General features: G+C 32.3%; 1 protein-coding gene across 5 annotated transcripts in view; it reads left to right on the top strand.

Annotated features, from left to right (window-relative positions):
• Nucleotides 1-16,998, top strand: part of MYO6 (myosin VI) — a 192,988-nt gene that overhangs the window by 110,267 nt on the left and 65,723 nt on the right. For all 5 annotated transcript variants that reach the window (XM_031964609.1, XM_031964611.1, XM_031964612.1 and 2 more), the window contains exons 11-14: nucleotides 1,733-1,813; nucleotides 4,608-4,788; nucleotides 8,461-8,605; nucleotides 13,517-13,674. In XM_031964609.1, coding sequence (XP_031820469.1) covers nucleotides 1,733-1,813; nucleotides 4,608-4,788; nucleotides 8,461-8,605; nucleotides 13,517-13,674 — 565 coding nt within the window. The remainder of the gene's footprint in view (nucleotides 1-1,732; nucleotides 1,814-4,607; nucleotides 4,789-8,460; nucleotides 8,606-13,516; nucleotides 13,675-16,998) is intronic.

The raw sequence follows: 16,998 nt of genomic DNA, 5'->3' as shown, positions 1-16,998 counted from the left end.
ATTTAACATTTATGTGTGACATGAAAAAGGAGTTGGTAAACTCAGATTTTTAATATTTTACTTTAGATATGTGTTTTTATTTTTATATTTGAGAATGGCTTATGGTCAACAATCTGAGAATGCTTAATAGTCAATAAAATGGGAATTTATTCCAAACAAAATTCAGAAGATATACTTATCAGAGTTAGAGGATACTAAAAAGTGATTTAATTTATCAATCTTATTCCATTATTTTCCCATTTCCTCCATACATTCTGAAAATAGCTCTCACAAATGAATAGAAAAGTTCTTTTACTAGACCTATCCAGAGAACCTCATGAAAATATTTGGTCTTTGAGTGCTAAATAAGTTATTGAAACTTAAGGAAGCTACATTTACTTAGTAACATAAGTAACAACTGAGAATTTCTAATGTAAACAAGTTCCTGTAATATAAACAAGTATAATATTACAAGTCAAATCAACAAATATTTATTAGACCAGGCATTGAACTAAGCTCCAGGGATTCAAAGAAAAAGAAAAGAAAACTCCCTTTTCTCAGGCTGCTTATGTTGTAATCCAATGGGAGAGACAACATGAAAACAATTATGCACGAACAAGATTATACACAGAATGAATTGTAGATAGTCAGTAGAAAGAGTCTTTGTTGTTGTTCAGTGGCTTCAGTCACATGCGACTCTTTATGACCCCATTTGGTATTTTCTTGGCAAGAATCCTGGCATTATATACCAGTTTATTTACAAATTAAAAAATTGAGGTAAAGTTAAGTGACTTTCCCAGGGTCACACAGCTAAATAACTGTCTGAGGCTAGATTTGAACTCAGGAATATCTCAATCCAGGCTCAGCACTCTATCCACTGTGCCACCTAACAACCTGGGGACTAGGGAAGGCTTCTTGCACAAGGGGGTTTTTAGGTGATATTTGAAGGCTGAAGGCAAGATTTCAGCTTAACATAACTTTTGTTTACTCAAACTTTAGTGAACATTTATTAAATGCCTTTGGAACACAGTAGGTGGCATAGAGAAAATAGAAAAATACAGTCCATGCCCTCAGTGAATTTACGATTTAGAAACTCTTAAAATAAACACTGCAAGTATTAATATCAGTCTGCCTTTAAATTAAAGTACTCTAATAGGCATTTGAAGGTACCAAGAGAGACTAAATAACTTGATCCCATATTCTTCTCTCCCTACTGGTTTTCATCTATGGCTCTTTAAATCTTTTGGGGGAAGATTCACCAAAGTGTGCTTCAAAATTCTCTTTCCTCTGAAGATAGATTAGAATCAATACTATGTCATGAGTTTTTCCTTGGAGAAAAGATAAAGTTCATTGATTATACTAGCACTTTAAAATATCATATTGACTATTCAAGCTTAGAATTACTATTTATCACCCTTTGCAAAATGAGAAAAAAATCAAATAGATGTATTTAGTACACCTATTATCACATATATATATATATATATATATATATATATATATATATGTATTTTTGGTGCTCCTCTTTCTATTTATCATTGGTTGTTGGCACTTCGATGTTCAGTTTCTGTGCTCCTAATGATGCTGGAAAAAAAAATAAATTGTTTATATATTAGATATGAATGAGTGACATACTAGATTAAAACCAGAGGTTCTTTAGTAAGATAAAATGAAAATACACTTTAATTGTTGGAAAAATTAAGACAAGATTTTATCTGTCCATTTATAATATAAAAATATTTCTTTGTTATAGTACTTAAATCGAGGCTGCACTAGGTTCTTCGCTAATAAGGAAACAGACAAACAGATTTTACAGAACCGCAAAAGTCCTGAGGTACAGTAAACTCATTTTTTTTATTTCAAGTATTTTTAAAAATGCTTGTTAAGAAATAGTAATATATTTGCTCATTATTTTAGCATATTTGTTTGGCTTTAGTTTTAATGTTATATTTATATATTTTTAAGGAGCAAAGAATTATTTAAAAATGACTTGTAGCATTGTAGCACTTATTTCAATATAAGCACTTATGTCAGAGTGTTATATTATTCATATAATTGGGATATGTTCGTATAATCAGGTATTACCAGACTTCTTTGCAAATTACTTTTTGTTGTTGTTGTTTTATTTTACAAATTGCCCAACAATTATTTTCTAATAACATTTTACAAAATTTATCCTGGTGTTCTTTAAATTACGGCTACCTAATAAAATAGTAAAAGATGTAGAATATGTGCATGTTGACTTTAGTTGCTTATCCATTTAAATGATTTAAGTAATTTTCTCAAAATACTCCTATGTAGTCTGATATTAATGTGTAAGATATTTAAGTTTATAATGCCTTAAAATCATATATTTTCTAAGAGTTTAAATTCAGAAGATTACAAACCCTCAAATTCATGATAAATTGTTCACTTGTACTGTTGTTCTTAATTTAGATAATGAAAGATTTCTATTGTTTGCTTAATTGAACATAATTTTCTTGTAGACATTTTTGTAGATAAATTTTGAATATGCTGACATTTGTGGGTAAAAATCTTTTGACTTGATAATGGTGGGTATGGTGAAAACAAAAAGAAAGGGAAGGGGAACAAAATGTGTCAAATTCAAGTGACAAATAATTGTGATATCTAATTAATTTAACATAATTCATTTTGTATAATTATATATTCATATAGACACTTTCTGAATCAATAAAAATGGAAGGGAAAATATTTTCCAATTGAAAAAAAATAAAAAGCTTTTTTAAAAAAGGAAATATCTATAGAGAGAAAATAAGAGACAGGATTTTAGAAGACTTGTTTTGAAATCAAGGAACCAGGCCTGTCTTATTTTTAATATATACTAATCATGTGACTGATCAATAAAAAAGCAATTGATATGGTGTCCAGGCAACTCTCTACTACTGAAAAGGAATTTCCATACTGAGAGTTCATACTGATAAAATTACAGGTCTGGACAACTTTAAAAAAAAGTGTTTTATTTGGATAGGAAATCATAAAGAGCATAATTGATTGTTATTAGGAATCGTTTATCCTTAAAGGTCCATATTCAGAATTTATCAGTATTATGTAGAAGTTGTTTTCCTTGAGATAATAGAAATTCATTTTTTCCATTGCTGTGGTCCTTAAAGAAGACCTGAGAATGAAAAATTATAGTTCTATGATTGGAAGAAACAAACACATGATTTTTATTATTTGAAGAGAAGAGAAAATAAATATTTCTAGTTCTTTAGTGAGCATACTTTGTTTTTGTTTGTCTCTAATCTTGTTGTTAATGTATGATTACAAATATAGATGGATAATGAATTAATGTTTTAAAATTACCTTTTGTTTTTTCTTTATTATCAGGAAGATGAGGTGATCATTTTGAATAATTAGAAGATGTAGTTTAATTCTTTTGGTGTTTCCTCAGTCTGTGTGAAGTGATTACTTTTTAGATGCATGCAGTATTTTTAGTCTGCAGTGCTTGTAATAGTATTTTTCTTTAATTTCAAGAACTTTTAAAAATTGAAACAAATATCATTTAGTTTATAGCATTTCTCAGTTTAATCTAAAAGATGTAGTGGTATAATTTGTGCTTTCTATTAATTTTTCTGCATGAAGTTGTTTTTGTTGCTTCTCTCTGAATTAGTATGATACACTTGCATTGTAATTATATCTAGATGTTTTTCAGAAATCATGAAGAAATATTATTTTGTTTGAAGGTGTTCTCCAAGACATAGTTTCATGAGGAGTCAAGACTTATTCTTTCTCTAAAACTATGACCATATGTGTTAACCATTTATATATTTAAAAGTATAACTGTCAGGCCAATTAGCATATCCTTTGAAACTATATTTAAGGTATTCATCAATGCCATCTTAGCAGCAAAGTATTCCTTATATAGTGAGATTGAATAATTTTACTTTTCTATTTTCAAATTCTGGAAAATTCTCCAGATAATAGTTTTTCTTCCAACATTTTGCAATTATCATATTGTATCCTTCTGTGATCTTTAAAGTCATGGTTTCCTTCTTTTCTGTTTGTCACCTCATGCTTCTGCTTTTAATTGACAAGCATATTTAGATGCAGATATTTCCAAAAAATCTTTCAGAAGATCCCTATAGTAAGCATTATTATCCTCATATAACTTGAATAATAACAAAGTGAAAAATAAGTAGTAGTTTTCAAAATGTTTCAGAGTTCTAGAAGCTTTATCAGGCTTTTGCTTTTTGTTAGTGCTGACATAAGTGATAGCATATATACAAAATATAGAGATAAAGGACTTGATGATAAAATTTTCTTACCACTTTACTTATAGAAGCCTGTTTTTTTTTTTTTTTGGCTTAATTTCTTTCAAGTCTGTACCCTTATACTAATGTATGTGTTTTCTCCAGCTGAATCACTTAATGTTCTTTTCTTTTACTTCCTCCTTGTCCAGTTTTTCAACATTACAATGCTTTTGGTTAAAATTATAAATTAATTGGAAAACATTTTATTGATTTTTAAAAAATCTTGGTGATTTAAAAACATTTAATTTTGCATGTGTTTGCATTGCATTGCTTTATTTTAAACAGCTGTTATCATTTACTGTAATTTTAAAAATTTCAAAGTGAAATGATTATTGTCTTTTTTTTTTTTTTTGATAGTACCTTAAAGCAGGTTCCTTAAAAGATCCTCTTTTAGATGACCATGGTGATTTCAACAGGATGTGCACAGCCATGAAAAAGATTGGTTTGGGTGATGAAGAAAAACTCGATCTTTTCAGGGTTGTAGCTGGTGTCCTGCATCTTGGAAATATTGATTTTGAGGAAACTGGCAGCACCTCAGGTTATTAAATCAAATGGTTTTTACTGCATATTTTAAATTGTAAAATGAATACTGTTGCAAAAGTTGTTCTTAAGTCTAATATATATTAATGAAAATTTTAGTTGCTATACAATGAAAACCAGATAGAACAATGAAATTGGAAAGTCTAATTCATCCAAAAAAGCTTTAGTGAATAGAAAAATTAATAAGACACACACAACTTATAGGCTTGACTTTTTGAAATTATTTGTGATATTTTGGCACCTACAATCAAAACCTCATGATATTTTTAGATGTATATGATGTCTGTAATAATCCTTTTACTGGTGAATTAAAAAGCATTTGAATGATCATAGGATACCCAACACTGTGCTCAAATCATATAGTCATGGGATAAAGATGATCCTCTTCTATAAGTTTCTTGGTAGTATGCAATGATATATAACCTTTGATGCAGAATGAGAGAGCTATGTAGACTTCCGAAGTCAGTATTCATCTAGTAGTCATAATACTTGATTGCCATACCTTTACTTATTTCAAATAGATTAATTACTGTGTCTTATTTCTATTTTTTCTCTTCTGCTATTATTATCTGTTTGATTCCTTTTGGATAAAATTCTGTTCATAGTCCTATAAAGTCTCAATAATAATTATGAGGTTAAATTTCCTTCTAAAGTATATATTCATTTACTGTTCATAACTTCAGTTCTTGTCCTTATGATAAAGGACTTCAACATATTTATATATGTTCTGTCAGATGAATGAAAATATTAAATAAAGAGCATATATTAAAGTGTCCATGTTATGCAAAGCTCTGTGAGGAGCCCAAAGGCTATAGATAGAAAAATACAGTCTCTGGTGTAAAGGAGCTCACATTTTTATAAGGATAGACTACATATGGGAATTTCAGTTACAAATCAACCAGTGGCTCTAAGGGCGCAGAATCAAAGCACGTGATATAATGCATCTTCATTATTAAAACTGTTTTGTTTTTGAGCCCATTTGACTATGTCAAAGACTTTGGTGGTGAGAACTTTTGTTTCCAGTTCTTTTATAGCTGTAGTTGTTAAGAAGGCTAACACTTGGAGAGACAGTTGCTAGATTTCAGTTCCATAAAGGCTGTTCCCTTGGCTAATATCTTTCTTTAAAAGCTGGGGTTAGAAACAGGGCTGATAGTTTGGGGATCTCTTGCTATTCCCAGAGTTCCTGAGCTTATAGAATTCTCCAATAGTAGCAGTTGGTTGGCTTGTGTGTGTGTGTGTATGTATGTATGTATGTGTGTGTGTGTGTGTGTGTGTGTGTGTATGTTGGGGCTGTGAAACTCTTTTTCTATATAAGTTGCTCTCCTAAAGGATGACTACAGAAATTTTGCTGGAAGCAAGATTAGTGGTCTGGGAAGGGAGTAAGAGAAAGGGAGGTGATTCCGTTGATTTCTAAGGTCTTTGGACACAGGGTCTTGTCACTAGTTTTAAATTATTAGAATCTAATGATTACTTCTAATTATCTTTATGCAGATAATTCCCAGAACTATGTGTCTAGTCCTAGTCTCTTCTAAACTGATGCACACTGCCTATTAGACATTTTAAATTGTATGTCCCATAGGCATCTAAAACTCAATCTCTAGTTTAATCTCTTATTTTTATGGATGAAGAAATTAAGATCCAATTGGGTAAAGTGACTTGGCCAACTTATATGGTAAATATCAGCAGAATTGGGATTTAAAAGCAGGTCTTCTGATTCCATAATCAGTGTTCTTTCAATGATCTAAGACTTTGGTCTTATCTTTGTTACTGTTGAATAAGAATATAGAATTCTTGAGTTTTGTAGGTATTAATGAGTTGTAGGTTGGAGTTTGATAAAACTAAAAAGACATAGAGTTCAGGGTAAGGGGAGTTAGGAGATAGGGCATAAAAGTTTCACAGTTTGAGATCTGATTCTTTTCTTGACTAAAGTTTTTCCTTCCTAGGAAAACAAATCAGTAAGGATTACTGATCCTGACATCTTTCACTGGATATCCTGGAGACATCTTAAACTCAATATGTCTGAAACTAAGCTCACTATCTTTCCTCCTGTCTCTGCCTATCCACAATTCCCCATCCCCCTTGGCTACTGTTTAGGATGCCACTATCCTTTCAATCATCCAGCTAGATATTAGGGGCAGGGCCAACATCAGTACATTATTTGTTCACTTTTGATGTTGGGATGAAATGAGACAATCTCAAGTCATTCAGCAGCTAACAAAAATACTTTGCTTCAGTCTAACGATATATGCCAGATTTATAATGTCACTTAGCTTTTATAGACTCATTCTAACTCTCGCCTTCATTTCTATAAGGAAACATTAGTCAATGTTAATTAGTCACACACTGGGAAGATATGGCGACTTGTATGGTCTTCAGACATCCACCAAATCAGAGGGGTCCTGACTCCATTGGAGTGAGCTTTTTATTCCATTATTTAATTAAGAAACTGCAGAAAGAAGGCAGGGGTCAATTAAATCTCTGGGAATGCTTTGTTGTCTTTTAGACAAAACTTTTCCTTGTTGCAAGGAAACAAGGAATCCTATTATCATATGAGATGTCATAATTCCCCCTTCTCATCCCTTATATCAAATATGTTGTCAATTTCTGTCGTTTCCAACTTTAGAACATCTATCTTATATATCCTTTTCTAATATTGCCAGCACTATGGTATAGGCACCCATTGCCTCATACCTGGATAATTACAAAACTTTCTGTCTCTCTGTCTTAAATGTCACCTCATTTCATTTTGTTCTCAATTTAGTTGTCAAAATGATCTTCCTAAGAGTTTCAACATATTGGAAAAGTATTTTATTTTATACATTTAAAGAAATTATTCTGAGAAGGAGACCATGGACTTTACCAGACTGCCAGAGGGTTCCATGACACCAAAAAAAAAAAAAAAAAAACAAAAAAACCCTGATTTAGAATATCAAGAGCAATAATAGGAGAAAAAGAAATGAAGGGAGAAAGCACTTCCAGACATCTGATTATAAAACATTAATTAGCAAAAAATATTTGGAATTAAAATTAGTATAATTGATTAGGCAAGGAAGAATTGGAAATAATTAGGCTTAATAACCCATTGTTTGGTAAACCATAAAACATTTATTACCTAGATATGAACTTTGTATTTAATGGGAATTACCAGGAAAATTGGAAAGCATTTAGGTATAAATTAGATTTAGATCTATTAAATTAGATCTTATATATAATTATATTTATATGTATAATTATACTATGTATATTACATATATTATATGTAATAGATAATGTTCATTACATGAAATGGAAAAGTTATCAGATAAAGAAAATTATCCTAATGAGAAGAGAATTGGTTAATTGGGAAACCCTATTTACTAATGTAAATCTGAAACTGTATAATTTATTGTCTTCACTTGAGACATTAAGAGGCTAACCAACTTTACAATGGTCACATATTTATTTGTCAGAAGCAGATTATTGCTTGCATGCAAGGACTGTTTCATTTTATTTTTGTTTGATGGTACAGTGCCTTATACATAGTAGGTACTTAAAAATGCTTTTAGTTGAATCTGTGAGCTTTTTAACTGGTTTGACAACCATAATTAAAGGAATTTTAGAGAAATGAATTCTAAAATTCTTGATTCACTAAAGATTAATTGGTACTTAAAAATGTGATATATTTAATCAGGTGGTTGTAACCTGAAGAACAAATCTACTCAGTCTTTGGAGTGTTGTGCTGAGTTGCTCGGTTTGGATCAAGATGATCTTCGAGTGAGTTTAACCACAAGAGTTATGCTTACAACAGCAGGTGGCACCAAAGGAACGGTTATAAAGTAAGTTTGTAAACCAATACAAATGTGCCAAAAGTTTTTAATGTAATATTTTTTCCCCTTTAAATATCTGTTTTTTATAGCTTGCTTACTTTCATTCTTTCTTTTGTAATTCTTCCAAAACTGTTACAGAGAATTCTTATGCTTTTTTTAAAAGTTTCCCAAGATAAATGGTGTCTTGAAGTTATTTAAAATTTCAGAAAATATAGTTGAGTAGGACCTACTCCACTCTTCCTAAATCACAGGGTCGCCTTCATAAGGCACTAAAGTAGGAATTTTGTATAATACTTAGTATCTTAAAGTGAATAAATACAACAGGAAAGCCATCAGAGACATCATAGAAAAGTTTGGTTCAGAATAAACATGTAGCTTACAATTTTTTTAATATAATGTCACATGAGGTGTCAGACAAAAGAATATGGTGGAATCAGAAGATCTAGATTCAAATTCTGATCCTTACTCTCCTTGGGATCTTGGACAAGAATAATACAATACAATATGATAAATATTTATTAAAAATACCTATTATGTGCCAGGCACAGTAAGCTCTGAGTATATAAATAAGATAAGGAAAGACAGTCTCTGCTCTCAAGGAATTTACAATTTAATAGAGGAAGAACATATACAAAAGGAAGCTGAAAAGAGAAAAGAATGATTCAGAGGAGTTTTTGTTGTTCCACCCTCCAGTCAGAAGGACAGAGGCAATTTAGGGTACTGATGAGTTATAAGTACCATAGTTAAAGCAATCTCCATGACTATTTTCTTGCCAATAAGCTTATCCTTATAAGGGGTTGGGATAAGATTATGATGATGGTGGAGTCAAAACCAAGCAATGCCACTGGAGGGAAATGAAGTCACTTAATTTCCCTATGCCTCAGTATTTTCTTCTGTTAAATTGTACTAGATAGCCTCTGAGGTTCCTTATAGTTCTTAATCTTTGATCTATGATCATTGATAACTCAATAGAAGTTTTATTATTGCATTTGAAGTGGAAATTAGATTGTGGGGAATTATCTACTGGTCTCTATGATATTCTCCCTTCTGTTTTAATTAATTGGGTCCAGACTCACAGCCTTCCTTTCTGCCACAACTCTGACTTTTCATTTCTCCAGTTTCCTCAGCTTTTAAGACCTAAGTTTTCACCTTATTTCAGCCATACTCAAGGATGATAATATTCTTGATCTTATCATGTCCATGTTTGAGAAATTCAAAGTTCCTGTATCTGATCATATTTTATCTTTTAAATTCACCTTGTTCTTTACTTCTCTTCCTAAATCTGCTTTTCATTCTCATCATGATTTTCAGTCCTTTAATCTTTCAATACTGAATTAAGCCATTTTTTCTCCTCTGTACACTTATCTTCTTTCCCAATCTTAAACTTTTAGTTAACTAAATTCTATTTGGTCTTGAATCACTTATTCCTTTGTCCTATCACCTATCATACCTTGACAGAAACTACCCTCTCTTCATTATTCCTACCAGCTACCTTCTTTGATCCTACTTACATGTTAATAATGGAAATGTGGGATATTATGAAATAATGATCACTGTGACTCCTTTAAATTTCTGCTTTTTAATTTCAACCGATTCTTCACTACAGCAAGCTAGTCTTCATTTTCCTCCCTAATTTATTCATTATCTTGCCACAGTATTCCAACCTTTCTTTCTTTCCTTAATGTGATCTCTTCCCTTCACCTTTTCAGTTGAGGACCATGCCTAATATTTCATAGAAAAATAAGTTGAGACCATTTGTTAAGAATTTCCTTTTCATATTATAACTTTCTGACATTAACCCCTGTTTTTTCTTTCTTCGTTCTGATCTTGATGAAGTGACAGTCCTTTTGCTTTCCAAGGCTAATAATTATATGTGTAACCTCAATCTCATTCTTTGCCATCTTCTTTAAGATATTGCCTAAATTGTTATGACTATTTCATTTCTCATCATCAATCTCTATTAATTTGTTTTCTACTTTTTATACACATGATCAGGTAGAGTACTCCGTCTTCCCCATTGTTATGTCTTATCTTAAAAATTTTATCTCTTATCTTTAAAAAATCTTTTACTCAATCTCTCCCGATATGTTATTTATTATCCTTAATAACATCCTTCCTCTTTTCGCTTTATTGAAAGTGGGTTAAACTCATTGCTTCCCCATTCTCTTCATATGCAAAACACAACTTAATATCTCTTCTCCAAAACCTTCCCTTTTTCTAAACTCTCCTGTTACTAGTGAGAGTATTACCATTTTGAGTCACCCAGGCTGGCAGCCTTGATTCCATCCTTAACTTCTTTCTTATACTCATTTTACATATTGAAATCTCTTGCTCACGTCTGGTAATTTTTACCTTCACAAGGTCTTGTCTATACATTCTTTTCTCTCCACATACACCCTCAAGTTCATAAACTATTGTGATAGCTTTTTGGTCAGTTATCTTGCTTAGAGTCCACTCAGCTGCTAATATAATATTTCTGAAATACATATCTGATTATATTATAGCCCACTCATTAAATTTCAGTAGTTCCCTATTAACCTTCAGTATCAAATTTAAAATCCTCTCTTAGATATGTAAAACTTTACAAACTTGTCCCCTCCTATCTTTCTAGTTTTCTTATACTTTATTCTACTATATACTTCTTTGTACTTTATACTTCGTATACTTTATGATTCACTTATCTTCTTACTGTTTCTCATTCTCTCTTAAATCATCTGAATTTCTACTTTATCACTTGATAGAAACTCAAGATATTAATTATCTTTTTAATTGCCAAGCCTAAGACTTCATCCTTCTTGACTCTGTGGAATTTGATAGTGTTGATCACCTTCTCCCCTTGGATGCTCTCTTTCTGGATTTTTTATGACTACTCCTGTTTTTTTTTTTTTTTTTCTTTACCAATGTGACTAGCTCCTTTTCATTTTTTAAAATGTTGGATCTCTGTCTATATTTCCATCGATGCTCCACAGACTTTGTTCTTGGCCCTCTTTTATTTTCTAACTATCCTTTCTCCTATGGCTCATTTTATCATTTGGATTGTTATAAAGATCAAATGAGATAACAAATGCAAGTTGCTTTTAAAACTTTAAAGCATTATATATAGATGATGATGGTTCACAGATCTTCTTATCCAGATTTGGTCTTTCTCCTGAACTCTAATACTGAGTTACCAATTGCTTATTACACATTTCAGATTATACAGTTTTATAGACACCTCAACCACAACATGTTCAAAACAGAAATCATTACTTTCTCTCCTAGATCTACTCCTCTTCTGAACGTCCCTCCTGCTATCAAATGCATCATTATTCTTCTGGTCCCATAGGTTTACATTCATATTGTCCTTGAATCCTCACTCTCATATCCCATTTATCCAGTTGTTTTTCATATATTCTCATTTCTTTGTCTGTGACACATCTTTCCATTCACACAGCCTCCACCCTAGTTTAGAATCTCATCATTTCTTGCCTAGAATATTTCAGTAGTCTAATTTGTCTTCTTGCCTAAAATTTCTCCTGACTCTAATCCATTTTCACACAGCCACCAAAGGGAATTTCTTAAACTGCAGTCTAACAAGGCTATTCTTACATTCATTAGTTGGCTTTTTATTATCTCCAGGATTAAATACAAACTATTCTCTTTGACATTCAGAATTCTTCACAACCTGTGCCCTTCATATCTTTCTCATCTTCCCTATACACTCCTGTCTGGTCATGCTCTTCTTGCTTCCTATTGCTTACATGTGATGCTTCATCTTCTTTTTCAGGGTCTTTGCATTGACTCTCCCACATACCTAAAAAGTTCCTTTTCCTTATCTCTGCCTCTTGTAATCCCTGGTTTTCATAAAAAAACTCAGCTTAAACATTACCTTTCACTGGCTGTCTTTGCTGGTTCTTCTTGCTGTAGTCTTCTACTTCCTGTGGTATTTCTCTATATCTTTATATTGTGTGGTTGTTAATATGAAAGCAGCAACTGGTTTTTTTTGGTGGCCTTTTTGTAAACACTTAATCATGAGTACTTCAATGTTAGATGAACATGTGTCCAATAAAATAATATTTCTTGTTCCATTAAAAAACAAACTCTGAAAACTTTGTTTTTTGTCTCTCCATGGAATGTATCTTAGTAATTCATACATTTAGCTGCACTCTTTCTTTCTTTCTTTTTTTTTTTTTTAAGAGTGAGAATCTTAAGATTGCTATAATCAGTTCCTTCATTAGTATGAGAATTTGTTGGTATGTGTATATATATAATGTTGTCTCTTCTATAACAATAAAATTGAAGAGAGGACTGATGCATTTTTATCTTTCTGTCTTCATCATTTAGTATACTTCTTGGCACATGGCAGACATTTAACAAATGTTTGTTGACTAAATGAGTGGCTGTTGACAGAAGAGCTTACATTTATAGTACCAAGTTGAGGTTTATGAATATTTACTATTATAACCTTTACTTTCCTCTTCCTTTTTTTCTGCTATTCCATCCCTGTCACTCAGGACTGAGGGTCATTTTGTATTTGACTTTGTTTTATGGATTACCATAGCTGAGGAATACATTACTTTCCTTAGGTCATTTTGGACTGGTCCTTGGAAAGCAGAATAGGTCTATTGCTGGGTACCATACTTGAAACCTTTTTGACAAGATAGAACATGCCAGAGCATGTACTTTATCATCATAGCTTTTGAGAATCCAGAGTTAGCTCAATACCCCATTTAGACATTGAAATGATATTTTCTGGGAGAATTGTATGATGGAGCCATACAAAAATATAAGTGTTATGTATTGATGTTGGTCAAATATATTTAAGTGGCTTTACTTATTGATTTTAACTGTACATTTGTGGCCACAGACCAAGGCTGTAATATTGTATGCTTTGAATTATCTTTTATGAAATATTTGAACATTTTTGTATTTGTTTTGTAGGGTACCTTTGAAGGTGGAGCAAGCCAACAATGCACGTGATGCTTTGGCAAAAACTGTCTATAGTCATCTTTTTGATCATGTGGTGAACAGAGTAAATCAGTGTTTTCCTTTTGAAACATCATCATTTTTTATTGGAGTGCTAGATATTGCTGGTTTTGGTAAGTTTGATATATTTGTATATATTTTTTTAGTTTCCTATGCTTTTTGGGGGGAGGGCATGTTGACACTATGTACCTTAGAAGTTAAGCTGTTAAACTCTCCTATTCTTTGAGGATTACTCCTGAATGATTTTTGGGATCAACAAAAGATCATCTGGGGAAATCAGCAGGGCAAGTGATTTCACCATCTTTTTTTCTCACCAGCAATACTAGTAAATGATTCTATCTTTGTGTAACTCTCTGTTGCCCCGTTTTTTATCTTTGCTCTCTGAGAACTATCCTCTTTTGTGGTAGAGAAGAAAAATGTGAGATTTAGTCAGAGGAATTGAGTTTAAATCCATGCTCTGTCATTGGTGCTAATCTGTGTGATTTGACCTCTTTGAATTTCAAGGATTTCAACTAGATAGTTTTCCTTCTAGCTCTGTATTTATGACCCTGTAAGTGTTGATCTCTTACTTTTAATTTTTTTGTCATCACCTGGTACTCAACCAAAACCTAGATTTCTCCTGAAGATAACTCTTGGCACCTTCAAAGCCTGTTCTTTTTGTCACACTTCTTGGCACAGTGGGCTAGAGGGAAGAGTAGGTGTAATTGTTTTTTACTGCCATTTTCATATCTGCCTGTTGGATGATTCAATCACCTTTTTTCCTTTAAAGCTGATTCTATTTTGTCCAAACTTTTGCTCCATTATAACTCCATTAGTAGCTTCACAGGTTTTTTTTTTTTAGTTTCTCTCTTCTTTTAATGTCCTATTCTCTCTTTCCTTAGCCTTCTTATGTTCCATAACCTGAGTGATTATTTTTATCTCTTCTTTCCTTGCTCCTTCTCCTTCTACCTCCCACACATCATTCCTCCTAAGTTTGTCTGAACTCTCCCCATTGCTACAGTTCTTAGTTAGGATTCCACTTATCCATTATGTAATATTTTCTTATTTATATGTATCTGAATTTTTATTTTATGGATTAAATAGTAAGCAGATGATAAGTGGGAAAAAATTCAAAAAACTTCTAGGAATTTTTAAATTTTTGTTTTATTTATTTTGTTGAGTTAACTGTATCTAGAACTGGATGTTTAGTATGGATCTTAAATTCAACATATCCAAAACTGAACTAATTTTTTTCTCTCTAAACTTTCCTTCCCCTTTAATTTCTCTGTTATTGTAGAAGGCAAAACATCCTCCTTGTCCCTCAGGCTTGAAATCTAGATGTCATCTTCCACTCCTCACTTCTCTCACTCCCCCATCCAATCTGTTGCCAAGGCTTGTCAGTTTCACACAATATCTCTCAATATGCCTTTGTTTCTCTTCTGACACTGGCACTATTTTAGGGCAGACTTATCATTATTATACCTGGATTATTGAAATTGCTGGTGAGTCTGCCTGTTTCAAGTCTTTTTGCATTCCAATTTATCCTTTATTAAGCCACCAAAATAAAATTTTAAAGCATAAAGATCATGCTAAATTCCCCTACTCAATAAACTCCAGTGGCTCTTCCTCCAGGATCACGTTAAAAAATCTTCTCATAACAAAGCCCCTCATAACCTAGATTAATTTTCCTGTCTTCTTACTTTATTCCTTGACACATAATCTTTGACTCAGTGACTAGCTTTCTTTCTGTCCCATGAACAAGAAACTTCATCTTTTAATTCTAGACATTTTTCTTTGCTGTTTTTATTCATGGAATGCTCTCCTATCTCACCTTTACCTACTGGCTTCTTTTAATTCCTAGCTCAAATTCCATCTTCCACAGGAACCCTTTCTTAAACTCTTAATTCTAGGATTATTGCTTTATTAATTATTTTCTGTTTATTTTATACTTCACTAGTTTGAATTTTTTTTTGTTGTTGTTGTTGTTGTTGTTGTCTCCCTATTAGATTGTGAGTTTTTTGAGGGCAGGGATTATCTATTATCTCATTTTGTGTTCTCAGCTCTTAGCACAGTGTCAAAAACATAGAAGGCATTTAATAAATGTTTTTTGTCTGTGTTGTTTGAAAACATTCTGATACTAAATATGCATCTGTAGATCTCTACTTAATGTATTCAGAATCAATCAACATTTCTTAAGTCTATTATGTGCCAGGCACTATTCTAAATGCTGGGAAGAAAGTCATAGGACAGTTGCTCTGTGGCATGATGATGTCCTGCAGCTGAGCTAAGGAGATAAGAGTTTTAGAACTGGTTTCATTGCACAAATGATGAGTTTTTAGAGTTAATGATGTTCAGGAAAGTAGCCAGCTGGGAAAGGACGAACTGAATTCCTTGGGCACGCTCCATAATTGGTGGAGGATTGGGAAAGAGCTCCCGAATGTCCATCCTCTACCTTTTACAATCAGAGGGAGGAAGAAGCCCCATATATAAGAGCACAGAGGCAGTTGAACAATTTGAGGCAGGTGAGACTATTATAATATACCAGGAGGTGAAGAAGACTGGAATTAAAGTGTTGATTGTGTGAATGGAGAAAAGAGGACAAATGTGCGAGATGTTATAGATATAGACTTGACAAGGCTGTGGCTAACTGGATGTAAAGAATAAGAGTGAGTAAGGAATCATTCTTCTGGGAGTTATATTCTATATTAAATAAAGTATTGTAATTGATTACATTTTTGTGCCATTTTATTCTATAGTTCGTGACATTACTTTTTGGCAGTAGTTGATTTTCAAATATTTATTACATGCCTTCTGTGTACCAGACAATATACTAAGCAGTGGGAATATAAAGAAAAGCAAAATTCAGCCCTTGCACTCAAGGGGTTCACAATCTAACGGGGGAAGACAACACATAAAATGAAGCTGAAAAGTGGGAGGGGGATGATAAAAAATAGAGGATATCCTGGGGGCAAAATGAAGTGCAGAAGAGTGGGAAATTAAAAGATAACTGTTCAGAGTATTTTTCTTAATTAGAAGGTTCAGGAGGAGTCTGTATTGTCCATCCTGTACCATTTCCAATTAGATGGAGCAGGAAAGAGTTGCCACCAGGGGCAGGGACCTGAGATGAGAGTTTCAGGATGTGATTTTGTAGCATATTAAGATTCTGATGAAGTCCAGAGAAGTATAATCAGGTGGGAAATGATGCAGCTTACCAGTTGATATTTGCCTTTTGTGACTTTCTGTGAAAAATGGCTTTTTTTCAATGCTATGCTGAATAAGGCCTTTATACAAGACAGCTGTTTCTAAAGGATTTCTATTTCAGAAATTTAATGTAGCATATCTTTTTCTAGCCAGTTCATATTTAATGGAATTAAAGTCTCAGGATGAGTATTATCATGGTAGATTAGAAAAGTGAATTTTATTTACAATGATTTTTGTTTGATTTTTGTTTAATATAG

Source organism: Sarcophilus harrisii, chromosome 4 (assembly GCF_902635505.1).
Source record: "Sarcophilus harrisii chromosome 4, mSarHar1.11, whole genome shotgun sequence".
Taxonomy (NCBI): Eukaryota; Metazoa; Chordata; class Mammalia; order Dasyuromorphia; family Dasyuridae; genus Sarcophilus; species Sarcophilus harrisii.
The sequence above is the reverse complement of the archived record's forward strand: the minus strand, read 5'-3'. Positions and strand labels throughout refer to the sequence as shown.